At 37.0% G+C, this 21931-nt stretch overlaps 2 protein-coding genes across 7 annotated transcripts; one reads left to right on the top strand and one right to left on the bottom strand.

The window, feature by feature from the left end:
• Positions 1-6569: 6569 nt before the first annotated feature.
• Positions 6570-9627, bottom strand: EXOSC3 (exosome component 3). The gene is made up of 4 exons (XM_082764189.1): positions 9276-9627; positions 9045-9194; positions 8253-8404; positions 6570-6859 (listed from the first exon to the last, which is right to left on the bottom strand). Exons 1-4 carry the CDS (start codon positions 9576-9578, stop codon positions 6658-6660), a joined length of 807 nt encoding a protein of 268 aa, XP_082620315.1. The 5' UTR covers positions 9579-9627; the 3' UTR covers positions 6570-6657.
• On the top strand, positions 8417-20736 carry DYDC1 (DPY30 domain containing 1). 6 transcript variants are annotated; one of them, XM_082764195.1, is made up of 7 exons: positions 8417-9089; positions 10250-10402; positions 10600-10722; positions 12138-12218; positions 13119-13211; positions 14771-14829; positions 19947-20736. In XM_082764195.1, exons 2-6 carry the CDS (start codon positions 10256-10258, stop codon positions 14822-14824), a joined length of 498 nt encoding a protein of 165 aa, XP_082620321.1. In that variant the 5' UTR covers positions 8417-9089; positions 10250-10255; the 3' UTR covers positions 14825-14829; positions 19947-20736. The 6 variants fall into 6 exon arrangements, with proteins under 6 accessions (XP_082620321.1, XP_082620320.1, XP_082620316.1 ...); XM_082764194.1 differs by lacking the exon at positions 19947-20736 and having other exon boundaries at positions 14771-16517; XM_082764190.1 differs by lacking the exons at positions 14771-14829; positions 19947-20736 and adding an exon at positions 13854-14715.
• Positions 20737-21931: the final 1195 nt, after the last annotated feature.

Here is a 21931-nt window from a genome sequence, read left to right as displayed (position 1 = left end):
TCAGCGTGGTCTGAAGTCGTCCTGACCCAGAAGCTTCTCTTACCTGGAGGGTTGCCAGTCAGACCCATGCAACTTACCCCTTGTTGAGGGTTTCTGGAAATGCTAACTGTATTTATCATCAGTGCGATGCTTGGCTTTAGGAGGAACCACACACAAACCAAGGTCCCTGCTAACTGGAGGCAACAGCACTGCCACAGTCCTGACCTAGCACAGACCGAGCTGTGCTCACTGGGATGCACCAGGAGCCACCACCCAACACCCACCCGAGCACCCTGGGGTGCTGCCACAGAGGCGTCTTGTGTCTCAGCACTGCTCCAGCAGCACAGCGCCACTGGACAGCAGCGCTCAGCCCTCCTGCCCCATCACACCACCCTGTGTAATGGAGTCGTTCAGACACATATATCAGCAATTTTAAAAAGAACCTAAGGAAAATTTGAGGTGGGAACAACATTACCAGACTGTCTGAGAGCAAGCACTAGGGAGTCTGGTAGGACTGCTGGGTTTGGGGCTGCTTAATTTCCTTGGAAATGCAAAGAACTTGTATTTGCAAAATAACAGCAAATAATCTCAATGATAACAAATTTCAGTGAATGCACTCTCTACTTTGTCTCCTTAACTAGCACAGGAAGATTCTCTGTAAACACCAAACATAATATGCTGAAATGGCTTTCTTGCTCTTTGTGAAAAACAATCAGCACTAAAATACATGCATCTTTGTCACTGTGACACAGCACTTTTTGGGAAAACAGCATTATGACAAAAGTGTGATGGACAAATTTGGTCAACCATCATCATATAATTAAAACCTTAGCTTCTGCAGGCTGTCAACATTCCTTTCTTCTGAATTTTATAATGGTCGTAGCTCCAGCTGTCAACACTTGGTAATGGTACAGTTGCAGCTTCCACTATTTTTGTTGCCATGGTGAGCATGCAATACAAACATTTTTTTCCTTAATGATCCTTCTGCACATTACACCTCTAACAGCCTGGCAGCTGGCCTCTATTTAGAGAATAGAGGGAATTTAGGGAAGAGCTGGCCTCAAGGAAAAAGAGCTATCAAAAGATGAAATCATCTTATTTTTTTCTCCAGGTAGAAGTCCCTGACAAGCAGTTGCAATAGGCAGTTAATCAGAAGTGACTGTGACTTCATTTATCGTTATTATAACAAGAAAACACAATGCAGAAAAATCTAAGCCCGTAGACCTGGAATTCATCCAGAAAAGTCTTCCTGCTTTAATTTATAAAGCAGTGAACCCCTTGAATGCATATACACTTCTAGTAGATGCAGAACTCAAATATAAATGGCATCATGAAAATACATGTACTTAATACTTAACTTCAAATAATCTAGCATTCTCTAAGTTTCCAGACACACTCACATTCCAGGAAAAGTTACTGTTTTGTGCAAGTGGAGTTAAGTGGCAATTCTTTGTCCTCATTAGACTACCACTGCCTTCATTATTTTAGAAGGGTAGTGGAGTTTTGGCAGGAAACCTGAATGGGAAGGTAACTTTTTTCTGTCTTCCCCTCTCAATAGTTTAGTTTGTCCATACAACTATTTAGATGTTATTTGCACATTTTTCCTGTGAATAAAAGAGAAGTCCCTGACACACGCTGAAAGAATATTTCAGAGCAATAGGCACCAACATTTTCTAGTTCTTGGGTACTGAATAATGCCCTTAAAAAGCTCATACTCTTCCTGCTTTCATAATTCACTTACATAGCAATTATACAGCAGAAAGAGTATCATTCTGCAAACGGTGTATGTAATTAAGTTTCATTAAGTTTCACTAGCATGCCAGTACATAAGTCATCTGGCATGCACTATACCAGTATGCCAAAACATGATCCTAGCATTACGAAACTTTCATTCCATGTACAGAATGACAAAGCTGCGTGCTACATCAGAAGTTAATTATTTCTGTTTCTTGTTGGTTCATGCTTCTGTAAATCAGCTTTAGATCAAGGGTGTTGTTAGACAAAATGGGTTATATTAAAAAAAAAAAAAAAACTTTTCTATCAGGAAATAGGGGATCTCAAAAGCAATGGGGTAACAGTGGTGGGCAGGATCTACGTCCTATGACTGTGGAAGGATTTCCAGACTAATTAAGTCTGGACTAATATGCACGTGTACAAAAATACAGCTTGAACTTTTCACCCATTTCCTTCTGAGGGCATATCTACACAGATGCTGACACAGGTTTCAAATAGACCAGGCAGTAGTCATCTCACTTGGAGGCTGTACATACTGACAAGGTGTTTGTTTTCAACCTCATCCTGATTCTTGGGAAAGAAAAACAATCAACAGCCTGGACACAGACCACAGATTTATCTCAAGTTAGTTCAGGGCATGGTAGTCACTGAATTAACCAAAGGACCTGCAGGTCTTTTGAATGTTTCATCGAGATGAGCACTTCATAGTGGGGGAAAAAAAAAAGATTGGTGCAACACCATCCATCTGGACAAGAACAGGAAGAAAGAATTAGTAAGTCTTCTTAAAGGGTATACAGATGCATATACAAATCTTTTGGCAACAGCCTAATAAACACTGAATCACAGAAAAGCCTATCAGTTACTACAATAGGTAACCAACGCCTCTGGAAAAAGCTGGTGAGGTCATTAATGAGCTTACATGAATTTTTTTTTTTTTCCATTGCTTAGAAAATTAAAACAAAATTGAATCTCGGTGGCCTGTAGTTTATCTTGCTTACTTAAGTGCTATCTGTACCTGTTTACATTTTTAAAGTCTTCTCATATTAGGGAGGACACTGAGTAAAAAGTTGCTATTAACTACTACTCTGGTTATGAGAACAGTGATCAAGCTTCAGGCCCTACAGGCAAAAACAAGCTCTTGAGCATCCCAAAATACCCACACTGATACCGCTGAAAAGGCAGTAACTCCGTATTTGAGAGATCAAGGCACTGGAGGAAAATAAGTTATTCTGCAGCAGTCCCGGTTAACTGCCCACAACTACTACATGGTTTCCATTAAAATCCCAACACTCAAAACTGTTTCTACGCTTTCTCTTTCAATTTGTTGGGACAAAATTGACAGGTTTCATTCTTTACTACAAATCTCAGAATTCTAATAATCTTGCAATCTGTACTAGTCAATGGTAAGGCCAAAGCTACTTCTAATACATCTAAAAGTGCCCTACATTTTCTTTAAGACAGCTCATCTCAACATTCAAACAATTTATCTCACAAAGTTGGTTCCATATAGCTAGCAATAATAGTATTTAATATATGCACTTATGCAAAGATTGGAGTTGGCCATTTTGTAAGGTTTGGTATAATCTCTTGATTTAGCTGTTATCAAAAATTGTTCAAGAATGAAAGAACAGAATGGGACTTTCTCTAACAAATTTAGGCTTCTCCAGTAGCAGATGAGCTGCTCTTAATACTTAAAATCTGGGACAAAAATTCCATGACCTCTTTTGTTAAATAAGATCTAGGTTAGAAAAGCAAAACAAACCTACTATGAAAAGCTTTGATGTCAATCCGTGTCATTTTGACAGAACTTGGCTAGGAATCAAATAAACTTCCCAGCAAACCTCAGCTGTAACTCCTGGTTATAAGGTAGCAATGATCAGGGTGCAGTAAACTTCTCATCTAGAAGAGGTACAGCCACACATTAACCATAGCCTTAGAGGTAAGCTCTTAATCGTCTTATCACACTGAACTATTTGTATGTGCAACTTTCTTCTGCTGAAGCAAAACAAGCGTGTTTTATTCGCACACATTGTTTCAACACTGCAAATCTGTATTTTACGTTAGCAATTATTGTCTCCATACAACACGTCAACATAGGCAAGATCACAAACTACCTATTTCTAATGCATTATTTCTATTGTAAACTTTTTAAGGGGTTGTGCTCATCTTTAGGAATGTGCTGTGTCTATTGACATATACAAAATTTAATTTTCTTTGTTAACTCTCACTACAACTTGAAAGAAAAGCAATATAGCACACAATGTCGATTCATCCAGCATCTTAAAGGACTTTAAATAACAACCTAATTTGACAGGGATGTACATCATGCATAAAAATTAAACAGAAAAATTTTCCACTAAACATACATTTCACATCCACAGCATTTCTTCTGGTAGCTCCATTTTTTAAAAACATGCATTCATATGCCTTTAACAGGGATGTGAAAACTTCCTGCAACATTTCCAGCAGAATATGTAATTCAACATTAGGCTTCCCTCATAGATCCAAGCTATTAAGTATGTTACTCCTTCTGATAAGGGTTTAGTCAAAAATTCAGAATTTAAAAATTCAGACTGTGTATTGTCCTGTCAATATTCAGTAGGAGCCTGAACATTTTGTTCATAAGGTAAACCTGGTCAAATGTAACCATTGCTTTAAGGAATGTATACAACTTTCTTTCCTGATTAAAAGAGCCAATACCGTCTTCTTTAGAAACATTTAAATATGCTTTAAACATTTTTCCTCCTATATCCACTGCCATTTGCATTACTGCTTAAATTGTCAGTCTTAAGTGTAGTAAATACTAAAAATAGTTGGTAATGGGGTAAAATTCAGGTACTTGGGGACACACCATATTACTGAATTAATACAGGCATAATTTTAATGTATTTGTTTTTGTTTGCTGATCTTCATTTAGCTAGGGTTATATTTGGGTAATAACCAGTTGGCAGCAAGACAGAACAATGGGTGGTGTGAAATAGAGCACTAATGATGGAGAACATTTTCAAGGTCACCAGTTGCTATGTTGCACCACAAAAGCAGCATTTTAAAGTCATGGGTTGCAGGTTATATTTAAAACTCAGATTTCTGGGAGGGGGGAAGTTGTTTGGACAGGTATAAAAGGTAAAACTAATCGCATTTCAAGTCACAACTCTTCAGGAAGTGATCTATGACATTCCCAATTCTTGTGGTTTTATCATTATGATCCAAGAACATTCACACAGAAAAGCAGCAGTTAGCACCCATTTGACAAATGCTTTTCCTATGACTCCTATTTTTCTAATAATAGACCACTCCCATGGGCTCTGATTAGCCTAAGTTGAAAAAACACCAGGGAAGAACAGTAACTGAAATCCTTATTAAATTACAACATCTCTTCATGCATAGCATGAGACATTTATAAGCCTAAAAGGATTTATGGGATGTAAGCCTTCTTAGCTAGCAGAAAAGGAAACGGGTGAAGAGACACCTAAGACCTACCAAGCCATGTGAACAGCACCCTAAATGCTAAATAGGGAGGGCAGTGAAGCAAAGAACTCTGAATTGTAGCCATTACACTCAAACACCATTAGAGTTGAGTTCTTACTGAATCGGGGAAGCCCCGGTTACGCATATGAGTCAGAGTTGTGGCTCTGAACTGAAGGCATTTCTTAAGGAGTAAAATGCTAAAGAAAACCACATCATCAAAAAACACGGACTGAACTTGGATGAGATAGAGTAGGAAAAAATGTTTCCATTTGGAATTAAGTTTTAAGGCTTCCTCAAATTGTTTAATCATTTTTTCTAGTGTCTTAACTATTGCTTATCAAGCATTCAGTGTAAGAACATCTAAGTAATTGCTTAAACAGCTACATTCACCACTGTAGTTCTTACAGCGAACAGACAAGTTTTTCTCCCACAGGAAGCAGGTGTCAGTTAATTCCCACCTCCACTACTCCAGGGATCTTTCTCAAAAGGTCAGGAGCAACCTACTCATACAGTAAAATACACTGACATATCCTTCCTAGAACAGCATTTCCTCTATATGCATGTGAAGAACTATTACACAATGAAGCCTAATATAGCTTTATCTGCAGATGCTGATTTTGTCAAACATGAAGCATAGATGAATCAAATCTTTGTGATGTAACTAAACATATCTAAAACATCCAGAATTGAGAAATGCATGGCTCTTCCTGCCGTGAACTTTACTTCAACTATTTAAAAAGCACTTATAAAGGAGTCCTAAGTGACTTCAAACAGCACTGCCATTAAGTATATTTTTAGCTCCATTACACCATCAAGTTTCAAGCCATCAAGTTTCCAGAACTTTCCCACTGAAGCTATATCCTAATCACTATTCCCTTAAGATTGTTAGCATGGTTATCTTTAGGGAAAGCAGCAATGCCACTGTGATTATACATTGTCTTATCTGATCACTTGCCTCAACTACCCTGTATTTATTTTCTGGTACACCCTCAATTACTTTCTTCTATTTCTCCACCTGTGTTTCTATTCCCAAGTTGTGTAAGAATATTAAATAATCAACTCATCACTACATAAAGCACCTGATCAGAACAAGTGACCTACAGGATGCTTTCTGCTACCCCCAAGTAAACATGTACTGTTTGAAACTCCAATACTAACAAGTAAAAGGAAATATATGCAGTTAATAAATTAACCATTTTTTTTTTTTTGGAAAGACTTGGAATTACACCTCAAAACACAACTAACAGAAGCTTTTATAGACTCCGCATTCTCTCCACATCAGTCAAAATTCACAACAACAGGCAGGGTTCACAGAAGTAATCCTAAAAAAGGCAGGACCAGCTGAGTGGATACAGGTAATTGAAGAATAACAAGTCTAGGACTTCATTTGGAATATCACTTTTAATATAAATATTTTGTATACAAAAATAACCAAAACACCCTATAGTTATCTCAAATCTTCAAGGTTTTTTCTACTCAATTTCCTGATAGTTTGGCAAGCGCCTGTTTTCTCTGCTCTGAAGTCATATACTCACAGGCTTCTAAAATATTTACTATAATTAAAGTCTGTTGAACTGTTTTTGCTTTTACCCATATTCTTCCATTCATTCCCAGCACCAGCTCAAATGGGTACAACTGTGACAACTCCTGAATTATTTCACATTTGGGAGCCAAGAGCCTGTAAATAAGATTAAAAAAATAAAGGAAAATGTAAACATTCACATTTGATAAACAATGCATTATTTCAGTCAGTAGTTAAGCTGCAGCACTGATATTATGGGAGCTACTGTAACTACCCCAAAAGATGATCCAGTTGCGTATCCATCCAAAACAGACATACAATATCAGATTTTGCATTTTCCTCTGAAAATATATGCACTTAAAATACAGCACTTGTGAATTTATAGCTGGTTTTCTAACTAGATTCAGAAGAGTTACTTGAAAAATTGAAAGCCAATTGTTTCTTTTATAATAATTCTATAATTCACTAAGTTCTAAAACTACTGCTTGACAAAGCAACATTCTGAAGTGCTGTTACTTACTAGTTTAACACCAAAGGTAAAGATGTGTTTTTCCAAACAACAATTCCCTTCTCCTCTTTCAGGAGGCAATATTTACACAGAATTAGATTGAGACCATTTTAGTTTTATATCATAACACATCTCACAGTCAAGTCAAGCTTCAATAAGCTTTTTCAAAGAGAAAAACAAACATATCAAGAGTAAACAGTAATATACTGTTATTTCTTTACTTATATATATAGATGATGGGCCACAAACCAAATCATTTACAAAACCAAGATGTGAAATAGCTGCTTCATGTTTTTAAGATCGCTTTTCCAAAGAACAGTCCCCCTACCAACTACCTTTATCACCAAAACAAAGCTTGACTATCATTTACCTGTATCAGCTGGTACTTTCAGATTGTCACAAAAATCTTGTATTTACCACAGCATTACCTAAGTAATTCCAAAATTTGGAATACACTTCAAAGACTGAAGTTAACATATCAGCTTTATAAAAAAAAAAAAAAAAAAGACTTCTCATTTATCTGTATCCTTATTTTAAGGTAACATTTTTCTTTGGAAATTATAAAATAAAGTGTATTGATGAGAGAAGATCCCTCTACTTAGTGGGGGATGTAAATTTAGCTGACAGCAATCTCATTTATCAGAAAAAGAATTTTTTATTTAAGCTTCAAGACAGTACATACTGAAACCACACCTTGAATGTTTGATTCCCTCAGGTATGGTTGTATTTTCTATACTGCCTTGGCAGCTGGATCCTTTTTTTTAAAAAAACAAAACAAAAAAAAAAAACAAAACACACAGGTTATAACACTATATGGATTTCTTCATCTGGATTTCTTCAGGGGGAAAAAAATGTGCTATTTCTGACTCAAAATACATGCATCTTCCATCCAGTAAAACTAGTATAAATGTACTAGAACAATTATGATTCATATCCTGATTATTGGTTAGTCCATACTTCTCAGGGTATAAATACTTGTGCATGTTCAACCTAAAACTACAACCTTACATGTTAAGAATGACTAGCTTTCTTGGTACTTACTTTCTTATAAGACCTAAGGAAACTTTAAAGAGGAATCCATCTTGTCCAATTACTCCCATGCCACTTGCTTTTCCGCTGCTGTCTATACAGACCATCTCTGGTTCCATATCTTTATTTGCTACAAGGAATTGACCATAAACAAGGTCTCCCACCTAAACCAAACAGTGTCAGAAAGCAAAAAGTATTAGACATGATCATACCATACATTCATAAAAAATATTAAATTTATAAAGCTCATCCAGGATAACACAAAATAGTTGGTGAAAGAAGAATGAATGAGTAGTTTTTGTTCTCTTCTACTAAAGACAACTTTCCACATAATAATAATATTGTATCACTCCTAGAATCTAAAAGATGTTTAAAAAACACATTTTATTTTATGGAGGTATTTTTCTGTTTTGAAATACCTTCTCCAGACTTTAAGGAAGGTAAAAATGAAGTCTAAGCAGCCTATTCTTGTAACTGCTTATCAGGACCACCACAAAGCCACACCAGCTTATTTTGTTGTCCTTTAGAGTCCATTTTACGTTCTGGCGATGGTATTTCAGCTGAATGCAGAAGCAGTGACATGCACGTGCCGCGTTTTCAGCGGTGTTATGAAACAAACCCGGTTTTCTCCCAGCGTCAGTGTTAAGAGCTCGTTTTACAACCTCAGAGTGCCCCCTTGGGGCGAGCATTACCGCATGACCAGCATCCACGGCTGGCAGCATCATGGAAGAGGTAACACGGCGCCGGTTTTGCCTTGCGGCCCGGCTGAGCCGAGCACCCCCGGGTGAGAAGAAGCCCCGCTACCTGCACGTTGGGCCGGTTCCTTTTGGTCGCTCCCTCGAAGGCCAGGTAGGACAGCGAGGCCTGCTCGCTCCCGCCGACGTCCAGCCTGAAGACGTCCCCCGCCCTGGCGGTGACGATGCCGATCACCTGGTCGCCCTTCACCGGCACGTACTGCGGGCAGCCACACGCGGCTCAGCCGGGGCCCCTCGGGAGGGGCCGGCCGAGCCCTCCCCGCCGACCCCCGTCCCCTACCCGCTTCTGCTGCGAGTCCACCCAGTAGGCGCCTCCCGCCGCCGCCCCGCCGCCGCCGCCCGGCTGGCGGTGCCTCAGCAGCCCGCACTTGGTCACCAGCAGCCCGGCCGCGCAGCGCCGCAGGCCAGGCCCGCACAGCAGGCGGCCCCGCGGGGCCGCCTCGGGGCCCAGCGGCAGCCGCTCGGCGTCGTGGTCGGGGCGGGCGGGCAGCAGCAGCACGTCGCCCGGCAGCACCACCTGCCCCACGGCAGCCTCCGCCGCCATCTTGCCGCTGCCCGCCGCCATCTTGCCGCCCTCCGCCATGGCCGCCGGGCCCCGCCTCCAGTCGCCGGCCACGTGGGGGGCGCCGCCGCGTGGCGAGCGCCGTTGCTTAGCGACGCGGCAGCACGCGCGGCGCCCGGCCCGTTACGACCGTTAGGGTCTGAGGGGGGCGGCCGGGGGCAGCCAGCGCCAGGTGCCTGTTGCCGCAGGGGCAAGTCCTGGGATGGAACTCAGGGAGGGGGAGAAGGCCCCGGGCTGCGCTTACATGGAGCCGGGGGCAGCGGCTGTGGGTGGGGGCCGCAGGTGAGGGCGCTCAGGGCAGCTGAGGTGCACCTGGGGGCCTGTCTGGGCGCCCACCCTGACAGCCCGCCGCTGCCGGTGACTGCCCAGCCGCCGCCTCCCGGCCTACCGTTACGGCCTTATTTCCAAGCAGTTTCTTAATGCTACATGCCCAAACAGTGAGCGGGGCACGCACAACTAAGCACATTTCTCTAAAGTTCTTAGTGTAATTGATCTATCATTCGAACAGTTAAAAACTAAAGCAGTGTTAAATCTGAATAGCTTTCCTCTATTAACTGCCCGATTAAATTAGCTATAATAAAATACGAAGAGTAATGTCATATCCACTGTTTGGGACCTGAGTCAATACTTCTTAAAAGTCCTAATTTAATTCTGGCATTGATGACTAATGTATGTCTGTTTGTTGTTAGTAGATCTGAATGGAGTCTCAATATCTGAAGAGATGCCTGGGAAGTTGCCTGACAAAGGGACTGGCAGAGGTTGTAGAGCATCGCCCAGCAGACCCAATAGAGTACCTGGCACATTGGATTTATAATTACAAGAGAATCTTAGATGAAGAAAAAAAGGTGGATATATAGTGGATAAATAGTATATGAAATGAAGAATATCAGATTGTGTCTGGAGATAACTCACAGAAAATTTAAGAGATTTTGTAATATAAGTTATGGGAAAGATGTTGTACAAATATTTCATGGCAATATAATTGATGGCTATTTTTTTATGTTTTTTTTTTTTAACTGATTCCGTGTTACCTTTGAAATAGAGAATGCTGGAGAGGATTGAGCTGGAAAAAGAACGGGAGGCAGCCCTGGAAGAACTTGAAATGTTAAGAAAAATGAAGGAGGAAGAGCTAATGATTCAGCAGAAACTCGAAGAACAACGTCAGGTTAATAATATTAATAATAGATAATTATAAAAGCATATGATGGTGTAGAAACTTGTAGTATTCAGTATGCCTTTATTCTCTGTATACGGATTTTGAGAAAAAGGTAACATAAAGCAAGTATTTAAACCTCACTTTTCTAAGTAATAAATGAAACAACCTGTCAGCAAGTGGGAAGAAAAACTTACCTACGATGTGGTAAGATGTTACCAAAAAAATGAAGGAACGTAAAGAGGAAATGCCTTAAAACTTATGTGACAAATAACTTAAAATAAGTAGACTGTCTTCTGTAGTTCGTTACAAACAAGAGGTGGTGTAAATAAAGCTAGAATTCAGTACAAAAACTTTTGACAAGCTTGCAAGGAGGCCTAGGAGTAATAAGCACTCAAAGATATTTCAATGTAAGGCAAAAAATGGTAATGAGAATGTATACACAATTATTGATTCCTGAAAATAGTTGGGAATCAATTAATTAATATTGGATATTTAAGCAGCAGAGGCCCCTGATTCTGTCCTTAGCTATTTGAGCGTTCTGCTGACATAGTAGTTTAAATCCTATACTATGTGATATTATGTGGACATGAAATATGAGAACTAAAGATGACATCTGTGTTTGAAGTTGTCCTTCATGGATGAGGATTGTGAATATGACCATCCGCGTCAGACAGCATGCATGCAAGAGCCTCAGTTGTGCATGCTGCTGTAATTAATGTAGATAGTATTTACTGGATTTTTTTTTAATTGTTTCACTTTCACATGATCAAATCAAAAGTGTGATTTAAAAAGTAAGCTGATCATATTAAGCGCAGTTCTGGTGTAAGATGAGTTCAATCTATTTCACTTGCACTTTTTTTAAAACATGGAATTTACAGTTTTAGATACCAAAAGTGTTGTGCTAAGTGAGTAAAGTTAAATAGTATAAACGAAGAATGCTCATACCAGCCACGTACTCAGGCTTGTTTTGTATGCACCGAAAAGGCACGTGGAAACCAGTTGCTACAACATGACAATGTTTGTACTAACTGTTCACAAAATGCTACAGCAAGCAGTATTCTCTAGGCCCTAGTGTTTGTTGAATATGAATGCTCAGATTATGTGGTTTCTGAAGTCCTGATGTAATAGGGCTTGCAGAGTGAACACTTTATATTAGATATTTCCAACTGAAAAATGTAAAGGTTGATGAAGATGGTTAATCTAAATAGCTTATCATTTTTATTCATAAATTTGAGTCTATATGATTCATCTGTGAGATGAAGTCAGATGATATTGAGAGGACTTTATATTATTAACATAAAAGTGTGTTTCATGCTTTTTTTTTTTTAATATTTCAACCATGAAATACATTGGAAGCAATGGGGTGGGGAAAATGGACATGCACTTTTTTCCTTCTAATTTGTCCCTTCATTAAATGACCACAGAGGCAGTTGGAAGAAGAACGGGCGAAGCTAGAGCTGCAGAATGAAGAAGACAAGATGCAGTTGCAGCAGAAGGATCAAGAGGTTTAAAACAAAGCTTAATCAAGGGTTTAAAAATGTTGTTAATCAGATGTCTTTTCTAGATGCAGTCACTAAAGACAAAACACAAGGCAGAAACCCAGTGTTGTTATATTAAAACAAATTAAAAAAAAAAAAACGTGAAAACTGGGAAAGAATGTCCAACCCCTTGCTTCCAGTCTGTGTTTTATACTTGAATTTTGATTTGTTGTGTTAGGTTTCTTTAGTTTATGTTCAGAACAGAGCATAAATTTATTGCAAAATCTGGCTTAATTTGTATGAGAAAATGTTATAACATAAACACATCTAACTTAAATATTTATACAAGTATGTTTTACTGTGTGGCAATGCCAAGTCATTTGCTGTACCTGGAAAAGGGACTGTGGCTGGAATTGAGATGTCTTTTAATTCTAAGATCCTTGTGGTTCCCAGGAATTTATGCTAATAGGAGTGTGTATATGGTGGTCCATGTAAATATATTGTCATATAATGCTATCTCAGTAAAAAATATAGACTGATAATTGCCATAGCTAACTCAGTAAAGCTTTCAAATCTGAAACACTTCTTAAATTTATATGGACCACAATATTTTAGAGATATGCATGTTTTTAGAGCACTGTTGAAATACTGATAGTGCGCAATTGTAGAAAAATGACTGTGAACGTAACAGGAAAAAATGAATATGGAGAAATTTAAACCAACAATTCCTGTTATTTACAAATGATAAAAATAGTATAGACAAGTATGGAATGACCCCATTGACTAACACATTTGTGTAGCATGCATCCGAAATATTCTTTTTATATTAATACATAAAGTCATTTTAGCATATCTGAAGTATTCACTGTAGATAATTACTCATGACATGGAATACTTTTAACTGAAAACACATTTTCATTACCACAGGAAATTGAAAAGACAATTGCTGAACTTACAGATAGACTGGGAGCACCTAATTTAACCACAGTTGAGGAGCTAGACGAGGGTGGACAGTTTGAGGTAAGTGTTTAGAAAGAATCAGGAGACTATAAATGATTATGTTTAAGGATTTGCTTATCTGTGTTGACATATCAAAAGCTGACCGTTGTAGTTCAAGCTGTGCTGTTTCTCTCCTATGATCTTAAGGGATGGTATTTTGGCCATGGTATTTAAACTGTCCTTAGCCTGTTGTCTGGTTCATGGTAAGGCATTCTAAAAGTCACTCTGCATTGGCTGACGAAATCCTCAAGATTTAAGATGCATGCCCTTTTGGATTCAGATGTGCTACAAATGAAAGTATGAATACTCTCAGAGAGGAGGCAGCCTTCTTTGGCCATGTGAACAGATAGTTGTACAGGATATGCACTAAATCACGAAACATGACTCACTTTTGAGTGAAGTTACTTGTATTTTTCTGAGTGGTTCTGATTGTTGGTGCAGCAGAATGCAGTCTTGTGCAGAGATATCTGAGCAACTGTTTAAAGTAAAAGACCAGGTACTAAAAGTGCACAGTGCTCATTGCTTCAAAGACCCACTGAGATTCTGGTTGTCCGAGCCCCATGCCGGCATGACTACTGCTTTCAGTACTACAGCTGTGACTGAAGTGTGATATACACGCAACTTGCACACCTGTATTTTTGTTTTCTGTTTGTACTTATCCAGAGAACTGAGAGGACATCAGTCAACCTTCAGTATTGTAAGTCATGGCAGTACATTTAACAGTTGATGCCAACTCATGTGAAATCTTCCACTTTATGTGCATTCACTGTAGAGAAAAATATTATGTCTGTCTTTTTTCAGTTAGAGTATTCCAAGTGGTGTTATTTGAGATTTTGGTAGGTTTCCTTTTTCCTTTTTTAGCCTTACTGATTTGCTCACTTGATTTCTGACATCGGTAGTATAATTTGAGCTCAGAACTTAAAATTATGGTATTAATATGCTTTATGCTTAGGGTTACTTTAGTGAAAAACAGTATTATAAGTGTTTTCCAAATATAATTGTGAATATATCTATGACTATACTTAAGGCCAGGTTTTCACAGCTTCCTTGATATTGCTAAGAGGTAAATCTGATGAGTTCTCAAGGTCTTGTCTAGTCCTAATTTTTATAATTTTCTGACAATGGAATATTAAAAACTATTCATGAGGCTCCAGGCATATTTTATATGTCCTTAAATAAGTGAATTGCAAAACCAGAAGTGCAAAACCAGAAGTGCAAATGAGTACTAAACTGACTTGCTTCTTCTTGTATGTATCATTTTCAAAGTTTTCATGCCTAACATGGTTTAAAGTTGGATTATGTAGTCCTTTGATAATGTTATTTCAGCTTTTCCAGTGATACATTTGTTGTATTAAAATACAAATCAAGAACAGATATATAAAATGAAAAAATATACACCTGTACTGCTGAAACTGTTCTGTTCTCAGAATCATAATACTTCAACCAGACTTACTGGATCTTATAATAAAAGTCAGGTGATTGTTTAATCTTTGTTGTTGTTGTTGTTGTTGTTGTTTTTGACAAAATCCAGTTAATGTTGGCAACCAATAGACCGATAGAACTTTTTGTGTTCTTTTTAGACTGCAACAGATGTCACAGCAGAATCAGAACAAGAAAATTCCCAACCAATCTGAAAGCAGTAAATATATTTTCTATTCATTGCTTGCTGATCATATTTCTATTAATTGAAGTGCAATGCCTTAATTTATGTATTTTATATATAGAACTGATTTGCATACCTGTCATTTGAGTTTCCTTGCTTTCTGTGTATATGAAGTCTGTTGGTTCTGGCATGCCATGCTACCCTTTTGCTCTTAAACTGGAGTAGCTGTCATGGATGACTTGAAGGAATAAAACTGGAGTTGTGATGAAAGCAGTAAATATATTTTTTACTTACTGCCCACTGATTCTTAGAGAGTAACAACCTAAAATTCATATGGATTTTATAGATATTACTGTATCAAGGTTGTTTTGGAGTAAGGGCAACAATATGCTAATTTGAATCAATAATAAAAAAAAGCAAAAGATCAAAGAAACTTTACAAGAATTTGAAAGGTTTCTGATATTAAGAAAGCATGATATATATGTATATGTCAGGAGATGGAGAGAGAGTTCTATACATCAGACTAAATGCAAAAATTTAGTCAGAAGATTTATGCCATCTAGAAGTAACCTTCTCACTCAGTAGACAGGTGTACTAAAAAAACGTCTGTGTCTAACACAGAAATCATGAGGTACTTTTTGTAACTCTAGGTGTTACAACTCTGGAGTTCAGATAAACCTTTCTGGTTATTGTGTGATATTAGGTGAGCTACAAGTGTCTACATGTCCGTTTGGTTAATCGGATATTAAAATAATCTTCTGCATTTGTCTTGAATTTGCAAGTTAATAAACTATGTCTGTGTTGATTATCTTTGCTAAATACCATTATTGGTTTTCAAAGCTCCACATCTAAAATTTTGGAAGAATATTTAATATTTTCAGTATCTATTTAAAAATCAGTTTTATATCCCTTAAAGATTGAATTAATTCTTATCACAATTTTCTGTAATCACCAATACCTTGGTACAGGTTGCAATGAGTGTTTCATTTGTATTTATTATAAATGGAAAACACACCAGCCTTGAGAAATCCTCTGCTTCTTGGTTAAAAAGTATCTTCATATCTCAGTGTCTTCTAATAACATGGGTTACTGGACAATTAACATCAGGGTATTGCCAATATTGTATGATGGGATACTCTTTGTTACAAATTCAGTGCATAGTTAATGTATTTGCCATTCCAAGTGTGGGATGAAAGAATTGTTTGGGAAGTTTCACTTTAATTCATTTATATTATAGCTAGCTTTAAGATTTTTCTCTTTGGAAAATGTTAAAAATAGGTATACACAATAGGCAAAGGTCAATCATGTAATAAATAAGGTCAATCGTGTAATAAGTATTTTTCTGCCCTAAGTAACTGTTCTGTTCATGTAGCTCATACTAGGCAGAATCCTATCAATTTTTAAAAAGGTGTGCACTGTTATTTTTAATATAGTAATATATAGTTTTTTCCTTACGTGTAATAAAGTTGTTGGCCATTATTAAAAAAATGCTATCACCCTCTTTGTTGTCACATTGATTTGCATTGATTGCAGACGCTACTAATTGTTTATCTGCCTTTTACGACATATATTTTCCCAAGAGGGAAAAATGGCATTTCCCAGGTGTAAATATTTACAAATGTTGATTTAATTTTACAAACCTAACAAAAATTAAACAAATTTAACCAAAAATCTTGTTATTTAGATATGTTGATTATGAAAATTTCAGCCTTCACATTTAGGTAGGACATATGCTTAAGTTATAAGACGGGATTTTAAACATGCTAGTAAATAATTCTAATTACTAATTCCAACAAGTGACTTTCATTGTCTAGTTTTTCGTAACACTTGTATCTTCCTTTGAGTTGGTTATATGTGTGTCCACTAGAGTGCATCCTTAAAAAAAAAAAATAGAGGCGGCTGTGCCTGTTACAATCCATGATTATTTGTCATTTTGTTTCATCTTGTTTTAGTTGTGACTTTTTCTTTGTGATCTTTCCATTGCTATTTCTCATTTTCTTTCTAGATAGCATTTGAATTTTCAAATGGAAACTTTTATCAGAAAATTCTTCTAGCAAGGGTCAAAATAAAAAGGCAGATTACAGTTTACTTATTCCTTTGTATTTATATTAATCTGATCATGTACATAAAGTACATAAGAAGAAATAAGGTGTTCAAATATCATTCAAGATAATTCCCATTGTTCAGAATCTGATGTGCACAGACCTAGTGCACTGATTGCCTCCTGCAGCTTTATAGGAATTCTTATCTTAGATACGGGATAAGAGGGTAAAGTATTGTTGGTTCAATACTGTCTTAAGATGCAAAACATTTGTAGGTAACTTGGAAATGTTACTATAGTATACAACAGGGATGACTTCTGCTTAGTTGTCTAAGCTGGGAGGGAAATGAAGACAGCTTAAAATCATTGACTTCTCTTTCTGAACTTCAGTCTTCGGAGCATAGCTAGATTAGAGCTTGGAACAGGAGACAAGGAGGAAGATATTGTTCCATTGTTACCGCAGATGATGTGATTCCAGAAGTGGTAGTACTACTTAACTTTTGCATAAAATCTAAGGTTGTATATTGAAAAACAAAACAAATAAACAAACATAAACCCCTGAAATTACCTAAGTTAAGCTACAGCCTTCTTTTCCATCAGAGGCAGATAATAGAAAATGTTGGTGAAAATATCATAATAAGTACTGACAGAAGATTACAAAATTATAGTTTTTCATTTCTTCAGACCAGGAGCAGACTTTTTTGGGCCATTAAAAGACCCCAAGTACAGATCCTCCAGAGAATGTGCTGATAGTGATGTTCCCAATCACAGCTGTTCTCATTCTAGCAATACTCAAGCATAAGGATGCAAACAGATATGAAGCCCAAAATAGGACAAAATGAATCAGTTCAACTGCCAGTCAGTTCATAAAGATGGAAATTCAGCTCTGCAATGCAAGAAACTTCTGGAAGGAAAAATATATGTTGCAGCAGGCACATTTTCATGTTATCATTTAACAGAGTAGGCTTTATTAAGTAAACAGTCCCCTTTCTTTTGATAGGTGATTTTCCTTCATAGTCTAAAGAAACATATCCTTTTGTAAGCAAGAGCTTTTCACAGCAACTTGCTAATGGCAGTGAGAGTTGGATGAATTAGTCAGAATTAAATGCAAAATTGATTTACTCTGAACTTTGCTAATACAGTTTACTTACATTTGAAGTCAGCTATTATTTGTTTTACCTCTGTGAAGTTTTCCTTTTCTTAGGTTAGATAAAGAACAGTGTTGTCTGTTAACTACAGCTAGAAGAGAGAGGCTAATCCTGATTTTACTGATACGGACTGATGCAAATTTTAAAATATCTTACCAGTTGTTTTATTATTTTAATTTAATTTATTTTGTTTTGTTTTGTTTTATTTATTTTTTAGGTTTGTTTGGTTTCTGGCATTACCATTATCACTCATGCAGTCTTTGTGCTATGTACTTCTGCATTTGTTTCAATTCAGATGATGGAAGAAACTATACTATTATAAACTTTTACATAGATATTGTTGGGCTAGTACTACTAGAAGAAAGGCAAGATAGAGGAAGATACCATTTGAGATGTCATAGTGTAGTGAACTTTTTTAAGAAGCAGAGGGCTCTGATCCAAGGAATTTGAGAGCTCTCAGTTGAATATCCAGCTTAAATATTGTGGATCTTCTCTGTTAACTTGTGTATTCATCATTATCATAAACCAAAATTAGTGTTTATTGTAGATCTGACTTGCTGAGGTTTACACCAATTTTTCTTTTAAATTATTCTAGAAGATGCTACGTCATGAACGATTATATCCATTAGGGCCCTTTATGGAGATGCTCAGTGCTTCCATTGTATGCTCAGTTATATGGCACCTAAAGTCAATGGCTATTTTGAAAAAAAAATTGTGACAACTAGTTTCTTAGAGTAGTCCTTTGACTGTCTGAACATGAGTTCATGAGGTTGAGGTTAAAAAACAAACAAACCAACAAAACCAAAAACAACAACAAAAACTGACTATATTAAGCCATTTGCCATTTTATTATTAATACCAAGTGTGGTTGTATTATTAACCGAAAGTAGAGCAACAGACAAACAGTCAAGTAATTTAACAAGTAGAGAAGGCTCAGCATTGGTTTCTTGCTAGTTAATCTTATTCAAGCTGTTATTTATTAAAAAGGCTGTTTTGATGTTTCAGTAGTGACACAGAAACATATACTACACTAAAAATCAAAAGTATTCTTCCTCATCAGTTTCAGATCTGGCATATTCTAAAATTTCAAACATACTTTAAACAACTATGTGAAGTTCGGGCTCGATTTAGAATAAACATTAAATAATTAGACATACCATATGAAACTTATCTGAATTACCTTACACTCTCTAAAGAATATTTAGAAGGTTTAGGAGTCCTTTAACAAACTCTCAGAAGGAGATTTTGCTACTTTCTGCATGTAGTCATTCCTGGATATAATAATTGGAGATGCTATTATTAAGGATTTTTTTTTTCCCATAATCTTGGGAAAGTGGGTGTGAAAAACATACTATTTTAATTTGATGTAAAACCCATGGGCGTTAGAGTTCAGTAAATGTTTCTTTGGACAAAATAAATGATTTTACTCAGTGGTTTGTGTATAATGTAGATGTGATCTTGCAGATTTGAGGTAAGAACATCAGCTTTTTCTGGGGGAGGAGGAAGTATGTCTGAACTTGATCAAGTACTTTGGTTAGTCTACTTCTTTTTAATGAGCAGAATCAAATTTCCAGCTCTGTAATAAATAGAGCTGATTTCTTTGTTGTTGTTGATTGAAACAAATAAAGCAAAAAAAAATAAATATATATATATATATATATTGTTGTTGCACTGAGGAAGGAGTCTTTTAAGGATCTCAATTTTGTTCTCACTGAATTTGCTGAAAAAGCTCTGGTTGAAATCATTAGTAAGAGGGTTGTGCTCTCTACTACTGTAAGCATGAATTCTACCCCTGAGAACTCATCTCTTACTTATTAAACTTTTATTATACCTAATTTTAGAATGAGAAAATTGATTGATTCAAACTATATGTAGGGGAAGACACTGCAGAAGAGAAAAGATTCATTGTGGCAAGGAGGGTGGGAGAGAGGGAACATTCTGACAATATTTTTTTCCCATTGCAGCAGCAGGGCACTGCAGCTCCCCTTTGCTCAGTTTCAAGTCACATTCCTGGGAGTGTGTTGGGCTTCTCCAATCATTCTGCTCCATTTCTACCCCACCTCCTGAGTGTAGTTTCTTCCAGAAATGACTGGTTGCATGCAGACACACCTGTATTTGAGTCATTATTATCTTAAGCAATTTTGGTTTTGCCACTGATGTGTTTAGTAGATAAGTTTAAAAAAAGCTATTTATTTAACCGATAATTGTAACCCTGGAAACAGGATCTGTTGTTTGTTTCATTGTAAACCTAGCTGCACTGAAAAGTTACCCTTAGGCATTGACAGCTGAAAATTTCTAAAGCTGGGACTGCTGTGAAGTTCTGAGGCAGCTGTTCTTCCACATTTTTTCAGTGCTCATATGTGTCTATATAAGTGGAGTCTATAGGAAAAATGTATGAGTATTATTTTTCTCTCTAGGGCTTGAGCTATGTGTTACTGTATTTGCTTGTATTTTAAAACTATTCAGGCAAGTTTCTCAACAAGAACTATAAGTCATCCTTCTGAAACATTGTTTATTCTTATCTCAATAGAGTGTGTTTCTAAAGACCCTAAATATATTTAGAACTGAGGTTTTCACCATTGCTCAGACCTAGGCCATCGGTAACATTCTCCTTACCCCTCTTTTGTGACCTTTCTGTTTTTGTTTGTTTGTTTGTTTGTTTTTTTGTATATATATATTATTATTTTAGTCTATCACCTGGAAACTCATCACAGTTACATGATAAATGAATTTGTCCTAGAATATTTCTAAGCTTTGCTTGGCACAAAAAATCAGGAGAGTACAGACGGACCTGTATGTTCCTAAATATTTGGGCTGACTCTTGAAATACAGCGAAGTGTAGAATGGCAGTTTTCCATTTTTCTTCATTTTCTTCAAATGTTCTTCAAATGCCAAACAGCAGCTACAACTGTTGCCATGCTATTCTGTGACTACACGAAAGTTTCCACCTGTACACATAGAGGCTTTTGCGGCTGGCAGCAGTACACCAATACTATTTTTTTCTTTTATTTTGCAAAGACCATGTAAACTTTAAGAAAAAAGATCCACTGACTATTCTGTGTTTTGCTTTGCTTGGGAGGATAAGTAATTCAAATTTATTAAGATAAAATTTTATTACTTGTAGTATTTCAGTGTTGTGAACTGTAAACATAAAACCTTCTGTTTTGAATAGATTCAAATATACGTGAATTCAAAATCTGGAAATGAATTTTGAAATCTAATTTTCTCTCTGTGTAGAGAATACTTTATTGTCTAAGGAGATAGGTCTGTGCTTACTGAACTTACTGGCAGGACTCTCACTTGAGTCCCAGTAAAACATTTGTGCCAGTTGTGTGGGAATGTGTGCACATGTCTTAAAGATAATTACACATTGCAATCACTTTGCTGACCTTACTTCTAAAGACTTACAGAATCCCAGCGACACATTTTGTGGTGCTGCAAAGGTGGAGAGGTAGTAAAATAAAACTGATCACCCGAAAACCTCTAAATGCCTCATTCTCTGACCAATGCTGTTGGGATTCTAAGGCATTGATAGCAATTGGGAAGTAGTTAATAATAAACTCTAGTATGGGCATAGTATTAATTTTCTCATTAGCCAAGATTTCTAGAGGTACAGAAAAGAGCATGTCTTTGAGGAGTTGGTTTATGACAGATGCCATTTTCAGTATTAATTTGCAAAATAAAATACCTTCTGCCTAGGAGACAGAATTAATGAATGGTGTGAAATTGGGATTTTAAGCACTCGTAATACAAAACTATTTGTATGAAGAGCTGAAGGGATAAAAAGTCAAGAGAAGAGAAAATATTAGAAGAAGGAGAACTGCCTAAGAGCAGTTCTTGCACTTGTTTAGCACCAAGAACAACAACCCTTGTAGGGTAATGTTCAGCTTGGTAAAGAGTGTAGCTGCTATTTTTTTCCTTCTTCCCTGCCTACAAGAGCTGCAGGCTT

The sequence above is a fragment of the Aythya marila genome (assembly GCF_965140915.1).
Source record: "Aythya marila genome assembly, chromosome: 7".
Classification (NCBI taxonomy): domain Eukaryota; kingdom Metazoa; phylum Chordata; class Aves; order Anseriformes; family Anatidae; genus Aythya; species Aythya marila.
Note: the sequence above shows the minus strand (reverse complement) of the source record. Positions and strands in the feature narration are given on the sequence as shown.

Coding starts and splice junctions, on each gene's coding strand:
- EXOSC3 (XM_082764189.1), bottom strand. CDS start 9,578: ATGGCGGAGGGCGGCAAGATGGCGGCGGGCAGCGGCAAGATGGCGGCG. Junction 8,405..9,044: donor GGAACCGGCCCAACGTGCAG/GTAGCGGGGCTT, acceptor TGTTTGGTTTAG/GTGGGAGACCTTGTTTATGG. Junction 6,860..8,252: donor TCCTTAGGTCTTATAAGAAA/GTAAGTACCAAG, acceptor TCTTATTTACAG/GCTCTTGGCTCCCAAATGTG.
- DYDC1 (XM_082764190.1), top strand. CDS start 10,256: ATGGAGTCTCAATATCTGAAGAGATGCCTGGGAAGTTGCCTGACAAAG. Junction 10,403..10,599: donor TCTTAGATGAAGAAAAAAAG/GTGGATATATAG, acceptor CCTTTGAAATAG/AGAATGCTGGAGAGGATTGA. Junction 10,723..12,137: donor AACTCGAAGAACAACGTCAG/GTTAATAATATT, acceptor AAATGACCACAG/AGGCAGTTGGAAGAAGAACG.